The sequence below is a fragment of the Podarcis cretensis genome (assembly GCF_951804945.1).
Source record: "Podarcis cretensis genome assembly, chromosome: 9".
In the NCBI taxonomy this organism is placed as follows: domain Eukaryota; kingdom Metazoa; phylum Chordata; class Lepidosauria; order Squamata; family Lacertidae; genus Podarcis; species Podarcis cretensis.
In genome coordinates this window covers 1,227,046-1,247,435 of record NC_137178.1, presented here as the reverse complement: position 1 = coordinate 1,247,435, position 20,390 = coordinate 1,227,046, and the positions used below count along the sequence as shown (strand labels likewise).

Below are 20,390 nucleotides of genomic sequence, written 5' to 3'. Positions count from 1 at the left end.
GGAGAGGACAGGGAGCAAAGCTTAAGGGGGTCCAGGCTGAATCTTACAGAGAAAATTCCCGTTTTGGGGCAGTCCAAGGACTGCAAGACATGAGCTTTGAAAGGTGAGAAATGTCCTTCCTCAAAGGATTTCAAGGTGAGGCTGGAGAAGGCACTTTGAGCACAGGACGGTCTGCTGCAGTTAGTGGAGTTTGGCCCAAGCAGCCTGCCAGCTCTTTCGCCGCTCCACGGTGCCCTGCGTAAGAGCCTGCCCTCTGCTCCCGCATCCTCCCAGGGTGGCCTTTGCCCTGCTGATCTCTCACCTTGACTTATGGGCAGAGGAACCAGGAATGGACAAACTGGGGGATGGAGCCTCAGAGCACGTCTGAGCTCAAGTGCCACCCTCTGGCCAAAGGAGGGCACCGCAGGGACGTTTGGGAACCACCTGCACCCCCCACCCACCTGCCCTGGGCCATGTCTGGACCATTAAACAGTTATGACCCTTTTGAGCAGTGCCTGTAGCGGCTGCCTTGCCCCGGAGGGATCTGGCGCCCGGAGCTGTGCTTCTTTTACTCCTAGGATAAAGGCGCAGGGCTGCCTCCTCTGGCCCCCCACCCTGCCGCCTCCTGGGCCCGCAGGCCTCGGCTGGTTCAAGGAACCTTCTAACAGACAGGGGGCAAGCAGGGCGGCACGGAACACGGGCAACGCACTGGGCATACTCACCGGCATGGCTGAGTGGGCATAGGAATCCCCCTAGGGAGGGAAGGTCAAGACAGGAAGCTTCAGAAGACACAGACCCACCCGGCTGGCAGGGGGAGGGGGCAGTCTGGCTCCACGCAGCAGCTGGCACCGTCCTCCTTCGCAGGGAGGAAGGGAAGCACTGCCTGGGTGCGTCACGGACCCGCTTCTCTTCCGCAGACAGCCTGGCCAAGGACAAGGGAAGCAATCTGGGGGATGGGGGACCCCGGCCCTGAGGTCAGAGGCAGAAGAGCTCCAAGCAGCAGTTGCAGAGGAGGGGAGCCTTGCTTGTGAGAATTCAGAGGCACCGGTGGAACTCTCTGCCAACAGAAATCCCTCAGGTGCCTTCTGCTTCTATATCTCAAGGCCTGCAGAAAAGTTGTCTGTTCCACCAAGGCTAGGCAGACAATTAAGAAGACCTCTTTCCACAACAGTTAACTGATCTCTGTCTTGAGCCTTTTCTATATGGCTTTTATTGCATAGTTTTATGTTTTTATTGCTTTGATGGAGGGGTGTTTATGACACAGTGGTATACAAATATTTCTAGAAATCCTTTGTGGGTGTTCATCTTGTAAACCGCCCTGTGATCTTCAGATGAAGGGTGATATATGAATTTAATAACTAATAATAATAAAATCTGGGTGAGGAGGGAGGAAGGGGGAACTGCCACTGGGATCAGGTCACTGGGAAAGATGGAGGACTGCTGTTCGTGTCTGGAGGGTGGGGGTGGGGTTCACAAACTGAGGGGCATCACCAGCCAAGGGTGTCTCTGGGGTTCAATAACGTTTGCCAAAGGCACCTTCCCAGCGGATTCTGCTGCTGGGCTCACTAGCTATGCCAACGCTGGGGGTGCCTCCACAATTCTGCACTGTGTGAGGAAGGGCTTTCTATCTGTCCTGAATCTTTCAACATTCAGCTCCTCGAATGTTCTATGGTTATTGGAGAGGGAAGAAAACTTTCCTCTATCCACTTTCTCCATGCCGTGCATAATTGTATAAACTTCTGCCATGATGCCTCTCACTCGCCTTTTCTGACAGCAATCTTGCAAGGTAGGCCAGTCTTACTGCCCACATTTTGCAGATGGGGAAGGGGTCTGCAGCTGAGGAAGCCTGGCTTGCTCAAGGGAGCTTATGGTCAAGGCAAGTTGTTGGCCGAGGGCTCTGTGGGTCCCAGCTTAGCCTCCCCCCTTGCCCCACATATGTGCCCCCCTACCCCACCAGCTCCTAGGTCATGATGGGGCTTTTGTATCCAAACTGGGAGGTACCGTTTCCCTCACATTTTGGATAGGTGAGCACCTGCATTGCGGATGCACTGACAAGCCCATCCAAAGGAGCAAATTTCCTTTACAGTGGTACTTTGGGTTAAGAACTTAATTCGTTCTGGAGGCCCGTTCTTAACCTGAAGCTATTCCTAACCTGAGGTACCACTTTAGCTAATGGGGCCTCCCGCTGCCACCACGCGATTTCTGTTCTCATCCTGAAGCAAAGTTCTTAACCCAAGGTACTATACCTGGGTTAGCGGAGTCTGTAACCTGAAGCATCTGTAACCCGAGGTACCACTGTATGGGGAAATAAACTTTGCAAAGCTCTCCACCACCCAGGGGCAAGCAAAGGCTTTCTGTGCAAGGACGGCGACAGCCAGATTGACACATGAAGGAGGGCCTGAACCCAAGCAAGACTTTTAAAGATTTTTCACGGTTCCATCTGAAATCTGCACTCACCATCTGGCCAAAAGTAAACAGGGGAGGAGGGGGGAAAGCGAGGGAGAGGCGGAGGGAGGGAGGGAGGGAGAGCACCAGGCTCCCCTTGCAAAGAGTTCAGGCTGAACTGCTGGAGCCGATTACGGCCGGGAGGATTGCTGAAAGATTACTTCCCCTTCCCAGGTCGCCGTAACCTCCTGACCTCCCCCGATTACCCCGCACAAGAAGGTTATCAAGATACAAGCCTCCGAGGATTAAAGGAAACTTAAAAATCAAAACAGAAAAACACTCCTTTCCCCAACAAATAAAAAACTTCCTTGCTTTGTTAAGCTGACAGCCCCGCCATAGGTGTTGACATAACCTTCCATCTGCAAAAGGCTTAGAGTCAACAAATCCGCACGCTTGGCGCAGATCTGTCCGGGCGATTTACTCTGACTTGTCTGACATGAAATTAAAATAACAGGCAGCCACCAGGGACAAAGGGGCTCCCTCTCTCTCTCTCGGCCATGATAGCCATCTCCTGCAACCAGAGACCCGTTCTCAAAAGAGCTGGAGACCATTTTTAAAAAGATATATATAAAAAATACTAGCTTGTTTTTTTTTAGATTTGAGTGCCGGGGTTTGCCTTCCATTCCTTTGTGGCGAACCACTATCACCCTGCTTGATTAGTGCATTCGGGGTGGGGTGGGGGTCCCAGGCCCAGGGTTTCATCCCTGAGTGCGTTCCACTCTTTCGAGGCCATCTGAAAATGGTTATTCCAAACCACCATGGAAGTCCTCTGGGTGGCGGCCATAAGAGGCTGGAGGGCCCCACCCTCACCTGTGAACGCTTCACCCGGGGCTTGAGCATTTGACCGCGCAAGGCGTGCGGGTCCCGGCTCCAATTTGCTGCCCTCTTCTCAAGCCAGCACCCAGTGAGGAAGCAGCAGGACGGAGAAGCGTCCATCAGGGCCAGAGGGGTCGTACCATCCTCTTTGGGGGAGCACATCCTGTTCAGACTCTCCGACAGAGCAGCCACCTCCTAGCTCCCCACCAGCATGGGCATGAAAACAGAAACGCCCACCTGAAAGCAGGGGAAACCGTTTCCGCTCGGTCTCTCCCAGCCCCACTTTGAGAATGTCCTGATCAATCTGGGAGAACATCATTAATGGTTTAAGGAAGATTAATCGCTCCAGACCCATCCCATAAATCATCGCAGACACGTCCTGCATTCCCGCACATCTCCATGTTAGGGATGCTTTATGCTCCGGTGGAAAAGCGTCCCCCGCAGAGCTGAGCTGCTAAAGGAGACCACCAACCGGAGAGCTCTATAAGCCAGACCTCGACTGAGGAGTGGGACTCTCCCCAACCCTGTCCCAGGGAAAGCAGGGCAGGCGAGAGCGTCCCCTTCAACGTCATGATGTGCAATGACCAAAACTAAATATCGCGTGCAAGATCCGCGAGAGGGTCTCCCAATGGACTGTGCATGCTCAGATTTCACTGAAATATAGCCACTGACAACGGATATTAATTTCACCCTGTTGCACGTTGCTCACTTTTTCCATTTGCCACTAATGTGAAAGTAAAGGTAAAGGTACCCCTGCCCATACGGGCCAGTCTTGACAGACTCTGGGGTTGTGCGCCCATCTCACTTAAGAGGCCAGGGGCCAGCGCTGTCCGGAGACACTTCCGGGTCACGTGGCCAGCGTGACATCGCTGCTCTGGCGAGCCAGAGCCGCACACGGAAACGCCGTTTACCTTCCCGCTGTTAAGCGGTCCCTATTCATCTACTTGCACCCGGAGGTGCTTTCGAACTGCTAGGTTGGCAGGCGCTGGGACCGAGCAGCGGGAGCGCACCCCGCCGCAGGGATTCGAACCACCGACCTTTCGATCAGGAGCATCCAAATTAGATGGGTGAGAAAACTGGGGCCCTCACCCCCCCCCCACCTCTCTCTCACACACAGATCTGAACTCTCTTTTTGCACCATTGTCTATTTCTCTCCTCACTTTATTCTGAGGCCTGGATTTGGCGGGGGGCGGGCATCTGGCTCCAAGGAAAATGCACAACAGAGAACTGGAACCCCTGAGATTTGCTAAATACGTCCTGAGCCTGGACTGAAATGAAAGGTGGATAACTTCACCACCGTTGTCTCCACAATCCCAAAAGTATATTCGAAACAACGACAAAAGCTCAAGTCGCTGAGTGGCAGCCAAAGGGAACGACAGAGGGGGAAAGCCCCACCAATGAGTTCAGAATGATCCTGCACAGAGGAGGGAGTGGGGGTGGGGCAAGGCCAGCAGGTGTGATCCTGCTCTCTCATGCACGGTTTAACCTCGGAAAAATCATCTGCAGAGAGGTAGGAGCATTTTCAGAATGGCCACAATCTGCTTCTCCAATGGAATACGCCACACCACCAGAAGATGGAAAGCGGGTGCAGAGGTACCCTCAGGCAGTTTCACCTTCCTCCGCCCTTTGCCCAGCGTTTCAGAGACATGCCAACCATTGAACTGGACCCTTATTTGGTGGCATGACTGCCACTCCCTCCTATGATTCAGACAGGCTTGCCTGCCTTTGAAAAACGTCTTGCGGTTGCATTATATATATAATACAGCACTTATGCTCAGTGTTACCAATTCGCTTAAAACAAACAGTTTTTTTAAAGTTGAAAAACTGCTCAGGGGTGTGCGACAGGAGAGGTGCTAGCCAGTCTACACCAAGCACAGCCTGATTCTGCTGCAAACAGGGAGATCTGGTCTTTCAGAGTTTAATCCTAGAGAGGAGACTGTTCCTGCGAATGACACATGGCAAGCAGGACTCAGGAGGACACAGAAAGAAGCCAAGGATGGAGGAAGGAAGGGGCAGAGGCAGCAAGGTTTTCCCAAGTGGCATTTGGCATTGAAATGCTTGTGGAAGGAGCCATCAAGCAAAATGTGAAGAAGAGGCTTGGATGTCATCCTCCTCTGTCAGCAAAAGCAGTTGCTGACCAGCTCCAGGAGAAGGAGACTGTTGTCCCCACCTAAATGCACTAAGGAACAGCTCTGGCCCTTGGTTTTGCCTTCACCACCTCTGGGGAGGCTCCTAACATCCTCTCCTGCCAGCTGCATCTGTGGTAGCTCAGGAGGCGTGCAACTGGAACAGAAGCTCCCGAAAAGAAGAAGAGAAAGAAGAGGGAGAGGGGGGAGAAGAACCTTCGTGTTCCGAGACACACTTACAGGCAGGTGTGTAAAGACCGCGAAGGTGCTGCGCAGGAAGGCAATGAGGTCCACCAGGTAGTCGCTGGCCTTTGACCCTGCCTCGACGGCCATCCAGTCGTAATCTGCAAGCTGCAAGAACTGGTCGATCTTCTGGTTCAAGTTTGTGTAGATCTCCTCCTCTGCAGCATGGCGAGCGTCCTGAGGGAGAAAAGCAGGCTCAGCGGGAAACGAAGCATCGCAGCTGGAATTCTTTAAGTGGAGTGGACCATCCATGACTGCCTCCGGGATCCCTCAGGAGGATGTAACCTCCCTGGGGCCTTTTGTGAAGGGCAGGTACTAAACGTAGCTTATATAATAAATAAATATGCAAGTAAAAGAAAACCCTTTGACAATGGTGGCGAGCTTTAATGGCCCTAAACAATTTGATATCATCAGCAAACTTGGCAACTTCTCTGCTCAGCTCTTACTCTAGGTCATTTATGCAGAAGTTAAAAAGCTCAGGTACAAATAGCAATCATTCTTGGAAGTCCAAGTCTAAGGTTCTGCTCATAGGCAGGAAGAACCAGATGTACAAATATAGGATGGGGGACACCCAGCTTACTAGAAGTACAGGTGAAAAAGATCTAGATGTCTTGGTGAACCACAAGCTGAACGTGAGTCAACAGTGCGAGGCAGCAGCAAAAAAAGCTAATGCTATTCTGGGCTGTATCAGCAGAAGTCTAGTGTCCAGTTCAACGGGAGTCATAGTCCCACTCGATCCTGCCTTGGTCAGGCCACACCTGGAATACTGTGTCCAATTCTGGCTACCACAATTTAAGAAGGATATTGACAAGCTGGAAGGTGTGCAGAGGAGGGCAATCAAAATGATCCAGGGTCTGGGAACGAAGCCTTACGAAGAACAGTTAAGGGAATTATACCCAATTTAACCCAGTAAAGAGGAGACTGAGAAGAGATACAATAGCCATCTTCAAATACCTAAAGGTATTCCATCACATGGAAGATGGAGCAAGCTTGTTTTCTCCTGCTCGGGAGGGTAGGACCAGAACCAATGAATTCAAGATACAAGAAAGAAGATTCCGACTAAACACCAGGAAGAACTTTCTGAAAGGGAGAGCTGCTCAACGGTGGAACAGTCTCCCTCAGGAGGTGGGGGACTCTCCTTCATTGAAGGTACTTAAGCAGTAGTTGGACAGCCATCTATCATGGATGCTTTAGTTGAGGGTTTGGAATAAATGACACTCGGTGTCCCTTCCAACTCTACAATTCTATGATTCCATGGCTCGATGTTAACCAAATCACCTTCATCTATATGCCTGCTGACATTCTCAAAGAGCTCTAATATGTTCCTGGCACAGGGTTTGGCTTTGCAGAAGCCATGCTGGCTCTGCTTCAGCAGGACTTGTTCTTCAATATGCTTGGTTATTGTACCTTTAACAGAGCTTCCCGCCAGCACACGGCACCAGCCTCACCTTGAAGGTGGTCGTTCCGTATAACTTCGTCGTGTGGACAGTTTCTGGCAGGACGTTGGTGATGTTGGTTATGAATTCCTCAAGGAACCTGCAGGACTTCTCCAAGTGCGTCGTGTTGATAATAATCTGGACCAGCTGGAAAAGGAGCAGACACACATTTCACACTTTGGTTTTTCAACAACCGACAGCAGAAAAGATAAAACCAAGGCAACCCACAATGGGCACCTGCGGTCATTCAGACACAGCCTCTGGCGGAACACAATAGGTCTGGACAAAGAGCCAGAGAAACGGGTCTCTTTTCTCCAACAGGTGATGTTTCTAAGCCATTCACGGCTCTCTGGGAAGGAATTTCCCAAGGATTTCTGCTAGAGGCAGAAGAAAAACTCTAATGAATTTTCTAAATTCAGCTCATCTCCAATCCCATTAAAAGGCAATCTGGCTACAGGAAGAAAAAAAAAGCAAGACAGTAGATCTGAAGCCCTTTGCCAATAAGTCTTAAGTGACAGGAGCCTGAGTGACAGCTCCTCCCTCCCCCCCCCCAGCTCAGACAAGGCTCTTTAGGAAAACCTGCAGGCACTCGGAGGGGCAATTAAGAAAGAGCCAATTTGGTTGTCTCAGGATTTGAGGGTTTGTGACTGCTGCAAAACATGCCCTGTTATTTTTTCTTGGGCTGGAGGGGGGAGATAAAAATGCTCCAGCGCCTGACATTAGAGGAGGCTGCTGGTATTTCTAAGGAGGAGCAATACAACAAAAGAAAACCAGAACCTCTTTTTCTCGTCCTGCCTTCCCCTCCCTGCCCCCCCTCCCCAGGTGCTGGGGATTTTACACTAAAGAAGGGGGATTCGCATCAGTTGTAGGGCTCCCTCTTAGCTCTGGAGCCATCTCAGCTTCTTTTGATCATCTTCCCGTTTTTTTGAAACCAACTTGCTTCCATTCCAAGGCCTCTCCCCACTCCTGCCAGGCTTCTAACAAATACAGTGGAACCTTGGTTCCTGAACTTAATCTGTTCCGGGAGTCTGATTGATTCCCCAAACAGTTCGGGAACTAAGGTGTGGCTCCTGATTGGCTGCAGCAGCTTCCTGCAGCCAATCAGAAGCCACGGAAGCCACGCTGAGCATTCGGCTTCCAAAGAACATTCAAAAACTGGGACAATTACTTCTGGTTTTCATTCGTTCGGGAGCTGGAACGTTCGGCTCCCAAGGCGTTTGGAGCCGAGGTTCCACTGAATCTAACTACCCCTTTTGCCACCACCTTATTACGCCAAGAAGGTTGGCTGATTGTGGGTTAGTAAGATTAGGTGAGGCTGGGTGGAGGGTGCAGCGCATGGGTGCAAGATCTCTTGAGGGTGAAGTGCAATCGCAGATCTACTCACGCTGGGGGTAGCCAGCCCCACCACCACATTCAACTTTTAGTCACGCGTGTTGCATGCAGGCTCTCCCAGACCCCACGTCCCCATGGATCAGTGGGGCCCCACGTTAATTGACAGATGCATCACGGAGAGCTCCTTCAAGGAACGGCTGAGAGGACACTTGGCCCTTTGGTTTCATCAGGCGTGAGAAGCTACCACCACCATTCCAAGAATCGTCTGTGTTGTGGAGGGTGGAAATGATGGGGTGTTTGAGATCTGGACATGAGAGATCCTGTGTCCAAGGCAAGGAAGCAGGTTGGAGGCAAGAGAAGAGATAAACCAAGTGTGTAGAGAGGGGGCTTTCTACAGGACTGCTGAAAATTGCTCTTCCTTTCAGACGAGGCCCATGAAGCTGGGGAGAAGGCGCACAGAATTCATGCTCCCCTATCTGAAGTAACTATGAAGGCAGGGGCAAACACACACACACACGTCCGAAAGCAGAGCACTCGCCTCCGTCAGGCCGACGTTCCTCCTCTTGATGACGTTCTGCAAGCAGTTGCTCAGCGTTCGAGTCAGCAGCAAGTTGGTCGATTTCCGAATCATGTCATCCACTTCGGTGGAGCTGAAAGGCAGAGAGAGACGTGACGAAGAGAAATTGCTTTAAGAGGCAGTGAACCAAGCATTGCTTTGGAAGCAGATAATCCTGGAGGGTCAAGTGGCCCTTTTAAAAACCCAGCATCAAAGACAAGGTGGTTCCCATCCAGGCAGACTGAGGACCTGAGGGAATTGTGATTCCAGCAAATGGCAATTCTGAATTTTCATGACGGCGGAACAGAAAGAGCCAGATGAGTCCTGATGGCGAGCAACGTTTTGCACCCTGAGGGTGCGCATGTTGTGTAGTTGAGGATGGAGATTTCAGCCTCTCATCACAGAGGAAGTGACATCCCGGCAGAAGCTGAACTGAGCCCACAAGGATGAAGTCCCAAATTGGGGGGGGGGGAGAGAAGGAACAGGCACCTGTGATTCACTCTCTTTTTTTATGTTACACTACTATAAATGGAGGGACGCGGGTGGTGCCGTGGCTTAAACTACAGAGCCTAGGACTTGCCGATCAGAAGGTCGCCAGTTCAAATCCCTGCCACGGGGTGAGCTCCCATTGCTCGGTCCCTACTCCTGCCAACCTAGCGGTTCGAAAGCCCGTCAAAGTGCAAGTAGATAAATAGGTACCACTCCGGAAGGAAGGTAAACGGCGTTTCCGTGAGCTGCTCTGGTTCGCCAGAAGCAACTTAGTCATGCTGGCCACATGACCCAGAAGCTGTACGCCGGCTCCCTCGGCCAGTAAAGCGAGATGAGCGCCACAAGCCCAGAGTCGGTCACGACTGGACCTAATGGTCAGGGGTCCCTTTACCTTTATTATAAATGGAACCATGTTGAATTTTTGAAAACTGTCACTGATTGTTTCATATAAACTGCCATAAGAGCTCCTGGTCAAATTCCAGAACAAGTTACATGTATTTCATACATCCAGGAACGGTCCCAAGTCTGAAAGCATGGGGAAATAAAGGAAGATGTAGCAAGTGGAGACTTCAACATGTGTTAATGTACAGCAGCTGCAATCCAGTGGAACAGTCCACGGGGACGTGACTGCGGCATCCCAAATGGCGTCCAGAGTGAGGCCCAAGTCATGTTCCTAGAAGCAGGAATCAAGAGGGGTCTGCTTCCTGGCATGCGCCTATCTGAGTCTGGGTGAGGACAGCACCCAAAGGGACCAAAAGGGGCACTAACCCAATTCTCAAGACCCGGAAGACAAGCCAGACACGTGACCAAGGGGTTTTTTGTGAGAGCAGAGTGACAAGGAGTCCGTCAATATAAGGAAAGGATGTAAACGCAGTGTAAGGTAGTCTTTATGTGAGTACATTGTATTCAATTATGGGGTATCAGGGTTTTTCAGGGCTAACCAGGCTGGGATAGCAGGCTTGTGGGTCTTTGAATGTCTGATTGATTTTTTCAATTTCGTTGTTCTGTATGGGACGACGACAATAAAGATTATCGTATTATCGTATCGATGAGCCTCCGATGAAGCTGAGGGCTGGGAGATTCAGGACAGATCAAAGCCCTTCTTGATGCAGTGCCCAGTCAACCTATGGATCACCCTGGCTGGGATGGCCACCAAGCTGGGTGGTTTTAAATGGGGATTAGACACAATCATGGAGGAGGAGAGGGCGATCTGAGGCTACTACTACATCTGCCATGCTTCTGAACTGCAGTTGCTGGAAAGGGCAGGAGGGAAGAGGGTTCTTGTGCTCGGATCCTGCTTGTGGGTTTCTCACTGGGGCATCTGTTGGACCCCTGTGAGAACAGGGCGCTGGACTAGGTGGAGCATGGGCCTGACCCAGCAGGCTCCTTAGAGGTTCTTATCTCAAGGGCATCACGACAGACAAACCAGGGAGCAACTCTAAACTCTCCTAGTTTGAGGCAAGGAGTGCCCCCTCCTCCTCTGCTACCCCCCCCCAACTCCTTGTACACATTCCTTGTCCTCCCCCCCCCCCACTACTCCCCAAGGGGAGGCATTTGTTGCTTGGAATCCTAATTAACAAAAATCACACTCCGCGGTCTTTGCTGCAGGGCCTGCTCTTCGCGGGGCAGGGAGGTGGGGGGCTATTGAGTGTGCCGAAAGAAAGACATCTGTGACAGTGACGGCTGGCGGCCCCCGAGTTCCTGCCGCAGCAGCCGTGACCTTCGTGGCGGCTGTGATGGACAGCCTGACCCCAATCACTCCGGGGCGCACCATAAATGACAGGGGAGAGGAGAAAGGCAGAAAGAAAAAACCGAGGCCGCCTTTGCAGGCAAACGTCCTAATAAAAACTAATACAGGCTGTCAAGCTGAAGGGAAGAGTCAACAGTAGCAGCAGCAGCAGGAGGAGGAGGAGGAGGAGGAGTCTGTTTTTCTCAGCTCCCTTGTTGCTCCTGCTGGAAAAAAGTGCCCTGCTAAGCCAAGGCTGGAAATAATAACAATAAAGGCACTTATTTCTAATGAAGGCCCAAGGTGGCTCCAGGCAAGAGGAGCGGCCTCTGTTGGTCCTGCTCAAGGGAATTGCAGAAGGGAAAGCTCTGGACTCCCAGGAATGTCCCTTGGGAGAGAACTCCACCCTCTACCCAAACCAAGGTGGACATTTTCTGCAAGCCACGCACTGTTTTTCAAAAGATGGGACTCCAGGGGTGACAGGAGTAGAAGAACCACACTCAGCCAGAAGGAATCAGAGAAGCAATCCTGAAGATACCTTGAGGCATCCGTCTGCGACAAACACCACCGCAATCTTGGCTCTTTGTACCCTGTCCCAAAGGTCAACCCCCCGCCCCTCAAATTCTAGATTTGGTGGCCAGAGCAAGTGGTGCGTTCTACAAGTGTTCATTTTTAATAAAAATAAAAAGTTGGCTTATGTTTGCAGAAGCTCTTCTTCTTCTGATATGGACAGGGAAGGGCCACCGAGTTTTGTTCAGGGTTGAAGGTCCTCCCTTGAAACCGTTGGCTAAGACAGCCTTCCCCAACCTGGTGCCCTCCAGGTGTTTTGGCCTGCAACTCCCACCTGTTTCACCATCATACACCTTTCTGGATGGGGCTGATGGGAACCATACAGTCCAACCCATCTGAAGGATGCCTGGGTGGGGAAGGGTACTTTTACGGGTACCTGTCTTCTTCATCTAAATTACACATATGTTGATGATTAATATTACTGGCAGATCCTATTATATGGCAGTGTTTTTTTATATGACAACAGGCCCAACAGACAACACTCACCGTCACCACCTGGTGGGGGGGGGGGTGCCCAAGCAGAAAGGCAGTCCAAAGGAGAATTGGTTTTATGCCCCAAAAGGCCTGGGGAAAAGCGCTGGTTTTTATCAAGTCAAGAGGTCAGTAGTATCTGGTTGTCATACCTTAGATGAAGGTCTTCAGAGAACTTCAGGCAAGCATAGATAAATTCCTTGATCTGGCTGTAAACTCTAGGCACAAACTCGGAAAAGGGGAACTTCTTGGGGAACGGTTGCTGAAAAAGGGAGAGGAGAGTGAGAGAGCCCCCAAGGCAGATAATGGGGCCAAGGCACATGCAAAGCAGCAGGTGCAATTATTATTATTATTATTATTATTATTATTATTATTATTATTATTATTTCCACCTTAACCCCTTTGCTCCCCCGTCTCCCCGTCTCCCCTTTCAAGAGTCCTTCTTGGACAAAGCCTTTCCCCCATGCAGAGCAACCTAGCTTCTCTTTCACTGGGCCTTCTAGTCCTAGAATCGATCGATCCCACACAACGTTGATTTGAGGCAGCTGGCAAGCAGGCCACCACGTTTCGTTCAGCAGCACAGGCCTCCCATAGGAACAAGCAACGGGAGGCTGAAAGAGGCATGCCAGCAAGCTCCCCACTGGCACCTCAGCCAACGTGGGTGGCACCGGGCACAGAATTCCTTTGAAGTCAGCCTTAAAGTCACTAGCCTTAAAGCTGTGGCCATCAGGAACCAATGCCCAGGTCCTCTCTGACGTTCCTCTGCCTATCTCTACACCACCAGCCTCCGACAACCTGGTGCTATCCAGCTGTTTTGCAATGGCCACCAACTTGGCTGGCTTTAGAAGAGGATTGGACAAATTCATGGACGATAAGGCCATCGATGGGCTACTAGTCAGGATGGCTCTGCTCTCAACTCCACAGAAGGAGGCAGTGAATGCTTCCAAAAACCAGCTGCTGGAAACCACAGAAGGGGAGAGTTGCTCTTGGGCTTGCAGGTTTCACACGGGCACCGGGTTGGCCACTGCAAGAACAAGATGTTGGGCTACATGGGCCTTTGGCCTGATCCAGCAGGCCATTCTTATGTCCTTATGCCCTACCAGGACAGCTCAAGCTTATGGAAGTCGCAGTCTAAAGCATCTGGTTGGTGAAGACTCCTCTGCGCCAACCTGCTCATGTTTGCCAGGGGAAAAGTTTATTTCTCTAAAGTCTGACCAAGTTGTAGAGTTTTCTAGTCTTCACCCAAGGCCCTTTCCCTCTTGTCTCTGTAGGGAGAGGTTCTTCTGAGCTAAGGAGCTTGCCCTCTTCCCTGAGGAAGAACATTCTCAGTTTAAAGGATAGATGCCTGCCCAGCTTTTTCTTGAAAAGTCTCTAAGGGGGAGCAAAGGGAAGCTCTGACACACCACCTCAATCGATAAATCATTTTATTTGCACACCGACTTTCCAGCAGCAAAACCATGTTCAAGGCAGATCAAAGCCTACAAAAATTATGTAAGTACCTGACCATAAGACGCACCTAGTTTTTAGAGGAGGAAAACAAAACAAAAAAAATATTCTGAACGAAACAGTGGATGTATGATTTTTGTGGTTCATGCTGTGGCCACAGACATGTGATTTGACGGTGAGTTTAGGGTAGCCCAATGCAAAAATCCTGGGGATCCATGTGGATCCATGCTTTGTAACCACGTTTTTGCGCCATTGTGGCCCCAGGCAACAGTGGATGCATGTTTTTTTTTTCGTGAAGGCTGTAGCCATGGACATGCTTTGTCATCTGATGGTGAATTTGGGGTGACCCAATGCAAAAATCCTGAGGATCCATGGGCTTTTACCTCCTCCCTCCCAGACAGCCTCCTCTATTGCTAGCGTCCCTTATCTCGCTCCCGATCGGCAAACGATCAGCGGCTTTGTTTCAACACCCACTTCTCTCTTTCAAAAAAAAAGCATGATCTGCTTTTTGCCCCTGGGACCACGCATTCACTCCATAAGAGCAATTCGGCTCCAGGGACCACACATTCACTCCATAAGACGCACAGACATTTCCCCTTACTTTTTAGGAAGAAAAAAGTGTGTCTTAAAGAATACGGTAGTCATAAGCAATAAGCTAAACATCAGCAGTACACAACCAAAGTGGACAATTTCCACATAAATCATTAGCTCCAAAAGAAAGATACAAAAAATCAACAGCAACATAAAAACCCCACCAGACCCCAAGCCCCACCTACCTGCCCCCCACTTACCTTTTCCAGCTCCGGATCATGGAAGGGAAACTGCCCGACCATTTTCCGATACTGCTCTTCGTTGGCCACCGGGATGGGACTGTAGTTATCTGAATCCAAAATGTTTCTGTGAAATGCCGCAGCGACAATAAAGGAGGACAGTGAGAAAGATGGACCTCGCTCTGCTTCAGGTAGGAGGAGGAGGGCGGCCTCGGCCTCCCAGGAAGCCACCACAGGAGCATTTGCAAGAAATGAAATGAAATGAAGCAGTAGAGTGACTTGGACACTGGAGACAGAACATCGCCAGGATCCACTGGGGACCCAGGAATGCTACTGGGGGCTGGTGGGCACTGTCCTGCTTCTCCTGCAGAACATACAGTCAAGTGTGTGGAACAGATGCCACCATCGGGCCAAATCACAGTGCAGCAGCCCCTTGCGCAGGCAGCCTCCCCCAGCCCACAAAAACCTCCCTGGAGTGTTTTCTGGAGTCTAGTGAGACCCAGCCCTGAAGCAGGCGTAACCCAGCCCCCCCCCCCCGAGGTACAGAAGCATCCGGCCAGGGAAGAGAAAAGGAGGCAGCTGGCATCTCCGAGGTCTCTGCCCCCGAACACTTGAGACCAGCCCCCGGGGGCTTCTGAAATTAGCCTCACCTGAAGGCTCCTGCCCACTTCTTCAGCAGAGTCTCACTGTACTGATCCCGGATTTCCAGCAGCAAGTCAAAGAGGTGGTTGACGGGGAAGCCGTATCCCTGGGCAGAGACACACAAACATTCGAGCACACGGAAGGCACAAAGGGCCACTTCACACATTACACAGGACGCCAAATCCACGGAGACAGAAGGGCAATGCAGCACGTTCACATTTCGCATCCTGAAGGGTCACGTGGAAAGCAGCTTTGGTGCTCTGCCCCTTGGCTTCTGGGGGACCCTTGGAGCCTTGAGCAGGGCCCCAAGGAAGCTGCACTTCTAGGGTGGAGCACAAGAAATTGCAGCAGGGAACACTTTGGGCAGCCCCTCCCCACAGACTCCCCAAGGGTCATCGAGTCCAATCCCCTGCAATGCAGGGATCACGGCTAAGAAACCCATTCCAATACGAAGCCCAGAAAACCATGGATGGAATTTCAGAACATGAAGGGAAGAGGCAAGTCTCGAAGGAGCAGGAAAACCTCTCAGGGGAACCTTGGCAGCAAGCTACAGCCACTCAAGCAATGGGGAGAGTCAGGTAAGGCCCAGCGTTGTACAGATTCAGGGGGTCAAGTGGCAAATCGTAGGGCAGCCCCCATTGAGCAAGACAAGGGTTGGGGGGCAGAGAGAAGGGGCCCGGGCTCAGAAGGCTGGCTGAGGAGGCCCTGGGCACATGACAGAAAGCTGGCAGACCTATGGGGCAGTGGGAGCAACAAGGAGGAGCTACACACCTGGAGCGTATCAGCAAAAAGCACAATGAGATTCTTCAAGTCCAAAATCAGGTTGGGGTCAGAGCAGTAGGACTGTAAGAGAGGGGAAAGGGTTATTTATTGACATGCTACTGTTCCACCCCACCTTTCTTCCAGAAGGGTCAGAACAGGGAGCACACCGGGAGGGTGTGTGGAAAAGAAACAAGAAACGTTCTCTTTTAACTTTGCCTTCCCCCCATAGACTTCAGATGCTATGAAAAACAATAGTAACCAAGGCCCTGCCTTTAAAAAAATGAGGAATACAGTGAAGGGCTTTCGTTGCAGAGAGGGTACCACTGGAAGCGAATCCAGAGACCCCCACCCACCCAACTTCTGCAACAGTGTTTTCCAAGGACCAAGGCTGCCTGCCCACCTACAACCACTTCAGACCAAAGGACTGATACTCACGGAATGCGTCCGGAGAGCGGCGATCGTCTTTGACAGCGCCATCTCCCAGAGCTCATCGATGTAGACTCTGTCCACCAAGCCCTGGCTTGTGTGCAGGACATGGTCTTCAATGACGAAGAAGCTGCCAGAAGGGAAAAGAAGGGGAGGCTGTAAGGAGCCGAGCTCAGGTGTCCTTGAGTCCGCATGGAATTCGACAGAATCCGCAAGCTGGGTGGGCCTACAAGTCGTGGGGAAGCCCCATCAGCAGCCTTGGTCCAGAGCTCTGGGTCGGGTGCACCGTTGGGAGTTCATGGGTCTCCTCCACTCACTCCCAGGGTTAGGGTTAGACAGAGCCGGAAAGCTTAAAGGGGGGGGGGTTCAAAAGAATTCTCAGAGAGACTTCCGGGTTAGCGCCTCCGGCAATGGCGGAGCTCCTCCGATCGGGAGAAACCGGCTCCATGAAAAACAGGGTCTGACCGCCACGACGACGGCGGAGACCCTTAGAAATCACAGACGAGAGAAGTCTGTGAACCTGGGATTCGGCTGGCACCTTCAGCGCCCACCTATTCGTGGGGAGACCCGGTATCGGGAATCCGGAGCGACGTGGGGTGAGAGGCGTGGTGCTTTGAATCGACCGCTTATTTCACGGAGCGAAGCCGCATTGCCGCTGTCGGAGAGCGCTGACTTTTTTCCTGTGGACAATTGGATTCTAAACAACAACCCGTGAGTAGAACGGGAAATTGAGCTTTTAAATAATTTAATTTGGCACCGAACGGGGAAGGTCTAAACAGGAAGTCCACCTTCCTTTTCTGTAAATAGACTGACGCAAAGTAGTTACTAACTAAGGTTTTGGAAAGTCTCGCGTAAAGGATTAAAACTCCACTGATTGAAACCATCAATTCTGACCAAGTGAACTTGCAGGAGAAGGTGGAAAATTAAAGATTGAAGCATCACGTCTCTGAACCTGGGAACGGTTTGCAAAAAGTCCATCAACGGTAAACAGGACAAATTTGACAGCTAGCTTTAACTTGACAGTTGGCATTAATTTGACAGCTAGCTTTAAAAGAAAGACATTGTTTCTATTGTCTGCTTCTACACTTAAAAAGAAGAAAAAGTAACTGGGAACTGTTATTAATTTACTTTTGGAATTGTGCTGGAAAGGATTGATACAAATTGAGACTGCTTCCCTCTAGAGGGAGTTTGGGGACATTGTTACAAGTGTGCAGCTGCGAAATTACTCTGAAGATAAGGACTGTGAGAAACTAGTTTTGACCTTGAATTTCTTAAGAATGTCGGTAAAGGAAGAAGTAGCGTCTGCTCTGAATAGGACAATTTATCTGCTGGGAAAGCTGCATAAACAGATAGATATCATGGCTACTAATATTGATATCTTGGGAACAAAAGTGGGCATCAGCATAGAAGTCGACAAGAACCCGGCACAAGAATCTTTCTTAACTGAACAAATTGATGAATTAGAGAAGGAGAAAGTTGCTGTTGTTGAATATAAAGCAAAATATGGGGGAGCCTTAACCCTAAAGAGGCAAATGGAGGATTACAACTTGAGGCCTTATATGACTGTAATTAGGAGAAGCCAGTTTTTGAAGATGGGTGCCTGGCCTGATCTGGAAAAGGAAAAGTGGAAAGATCCCTTTATGTAGGGATCAAATGACTTTTGGAATATGAATTTGAGCCAGGAGGAGATTGGAGCTTCGGGGGCCTTTGGACTTGGAAGAACTGTGAAACAAGGTTTGGGATACTTTATGGGCCCTAGCTTTAATTATGGAAACCTGACAGACTTGTCAAGAAGGAATATAAGCATTATTGGGTTGGAGCTCCTCCGAGATCTGCTTTTTAGCACCAAAGTTTATCAAGAAGATCGGCAGAAGGGAAATAAAGAAGAGTTAAGAGCCTCGGATATCAGATCTCCAGGTTGATGGGCGCTGGGAGGTTGATGGAACTGAGGGCAGGGGCCGGGACCGGGGAGGGGAGACGGAGGAAAGAAATTGGGAATTTAAAGTGTATATAAGGAATTAAAAAAAAAAATTAATGAGAAATGGAAAAATCGTGGAATGAAATTTTTATGACCCTAGGGGAAATGTCTTAAGAGATTAAGTTCAATATATTAGTTTTAATGAGAAATAAGATTAAATAAAGTAAAAATGGATGATTAATTGGTGAAAGAAGAGAATGTTAAACTACAGTATATTAAGATAAATTATTAGGATAAAAACAAAGATGAAGGATTTGCTGGAATATCTGTTGTTGTTGTTGTTTAGTCGTTTAGTCGTGTCCGACTCTTTGTGACCCCATGGACCAGAGAACGCCAGGCACTCCTGTCCTCCACTGCCCCCCGCAGCTTGGTCAGACTCATGCTGGTAACCTCGAAAACACTATCCAACCATCTCGTCCTCTGTCGCCCCCTTCTCCTTGTGACCTCCATCTTTCCCAACATCAGGGTCTTCTCCAGGGAGTCTTCTCTTCTCATGAGGTGGCCAAAGTACTGGAGCCTCAGCTTCACAATCTGTCCTTCCAGTGAGCACTCAGGGCTGATTTCCTTCAGAATGGAGAGGTTTGATCTTCTTGCAGTCCATGGGACTCTCAAGAGTCTCCTCCAGCACCAGAATTCAAAAGCATCCATTCTTCGGCGATCAGCCTTCTTTATGGTCCAGCTCTCACTTCCATACATCACTACTGGGAAAACCATAGCTTTAACTATACGGACCTTTGTTGGCAAGGTGATGTCTCTACTTCTCAAGATGCTGTCTAGGCCTGTCATTGCCCTTCTCCCAAGAAGCAGGCATCTTTTAATTTCGTGGCTGCTGTCACCATCTGCAGTGATCATGGAGCCCAAGAAAGTAAAATCTCTCACTGCCTCCATTTCTTCCCCTTCTATTTGCCAGGAGATGATGGGACCAGTAGCCATGATCTTCGTTTTTTTGATGTTGAGCTTCAGACCATATTTTGCACTCTCCTCTTTCACCCTCAATAAAAGGTTCTTTAATTCCTCCTCACTTTCTGCCATCAAGGTTGTGTCATCTGCATATCTAAGGTTGTTGATATTTCTTCCGGCAATCTTAATTCCGGCTAGGGATTCATCCAGCCCAGCCTTTCGCATGATGAATTCTGCATATAAGTTAAATAAGCAGGGAGACAATATGCAGCCTTGTCGTACTCCTTTCCCAATTTTGAACCAATCAGTTGTTCCATATCCAGTTCTAACTGTAGCTTCTTGTCCCACATAGAGATTTCTCAGGAGACAGATGAGGTGATCAGGCACTCCCATTTCTTTAAGAACTTGCCATAGTTTGCCATGGTCGACACAGTCAAAGGCTTTTGCATAGTCAATGAAGCAGAAGTAAATGTCTTTCTGGAACTCTCTAGCTTTCTCCATAATCCAGCGCATGTTTGCAATTTGGTCTCTGGTTCCTCTGCCTCTTCTAAATCCAGCTTGCACTTCTGGGAGTTCTCAGTCCACATACTGGTTGAGCCTGCCTTGTAGAATTTTAAGCATAACCTTGCTAGCGTGAGAAATTAGTGCAATTGTGCGATAGTTGGAGCATTCTTTGGCACTGCCCTTCTTTGGGATTGGGATGTAGACTGATCTTCTCCAATCTTCTGGCCACTGCTGAGTTTTCCAAACTTGCTGGCATATTGAGTGTAGCACCTTAACAGCATCATCTTTTAAAATTTTAAATAGTTCAGCTGGAATACCATCACTTCCACTGGCCTTGTTATTTGCAGTGCTTTCTAAGGCCCATTTGACTTCACTCTCCAGGATGTCTGGCTCAAGGTCAGCAACCACACTACCTGGGGTATATGAGACATCCATTGCTTTCTTTTTTGGTTTAATTGGGTGCTTTTTTGGTGTGACTTATGTAACCTTTAAAATTTTAATAAAAATCTTTTAAAAAAAACAAAACAAAAGAATTCTCAGAGAATAAGGCTACCATTGGCTGCAAGCCGTGATGCTGTGTTGGAGGTGGGATTTCTCTGGATGCTGGTCGATGGGAATCACCAAGGGGAGAGTGTTTCTGCACCCAGGTCCCACTAGGGCATCTGCCTGAAGCAAAAATCCCCAGTGTCAAAGCAATGATTCTTCAACATCAACTTCGTTGGACTGGTCATGTTGTGCGGATGCCTGATGATCGTTTTCCAAAGCAACTGCTC

General features: G+C 49.9%; 1 protein-coding gene across 1 annotated transcript in view; it reads right to left on the bottom strand.

Annotated features, from left to right (window-relative positions):
- EXOC6B (exocyst complex component 6B) overlaps positions 1–20,390 on the bottom strand; it is a 225,406-nt gene that overhangs the window by 75,818 nt on the left and 129,198 nt on the right. The window contains exons 11-18 of the mRNA XM_079990810.1: positions 16,245–16,365; positions 15,819–15,890; positions 15,056–15,153; positions 14,427–14,532; positions 12,342–12,451; positions 8,916–9,027; positions 7,058–7,192; positions 5,607–5,786 (exon numbers count right to left, since the gene is read on the bottom strand). Coding sequence (XP_079846936.1) covers positions 5,607–5,786; positions 7,058–7,192; positions 8,916–9,027; positions 12,342–12,451; positions 14,427–14,532; positions 15,056–15,153; positions 15,819–15,890; positions 16,245–16,365 — 934 coding nt within the window. The remainder of the gene's footprint in view (positions 1–5,606; positions 5,787–7,057; positions 7,193–8,915; positions 9,028–12,341; positions 12,452–14,426; positions 14,533–15,055; positions 15,154–15,818; positions 15,891–16,244; positions 16,366–20,390) is intronic.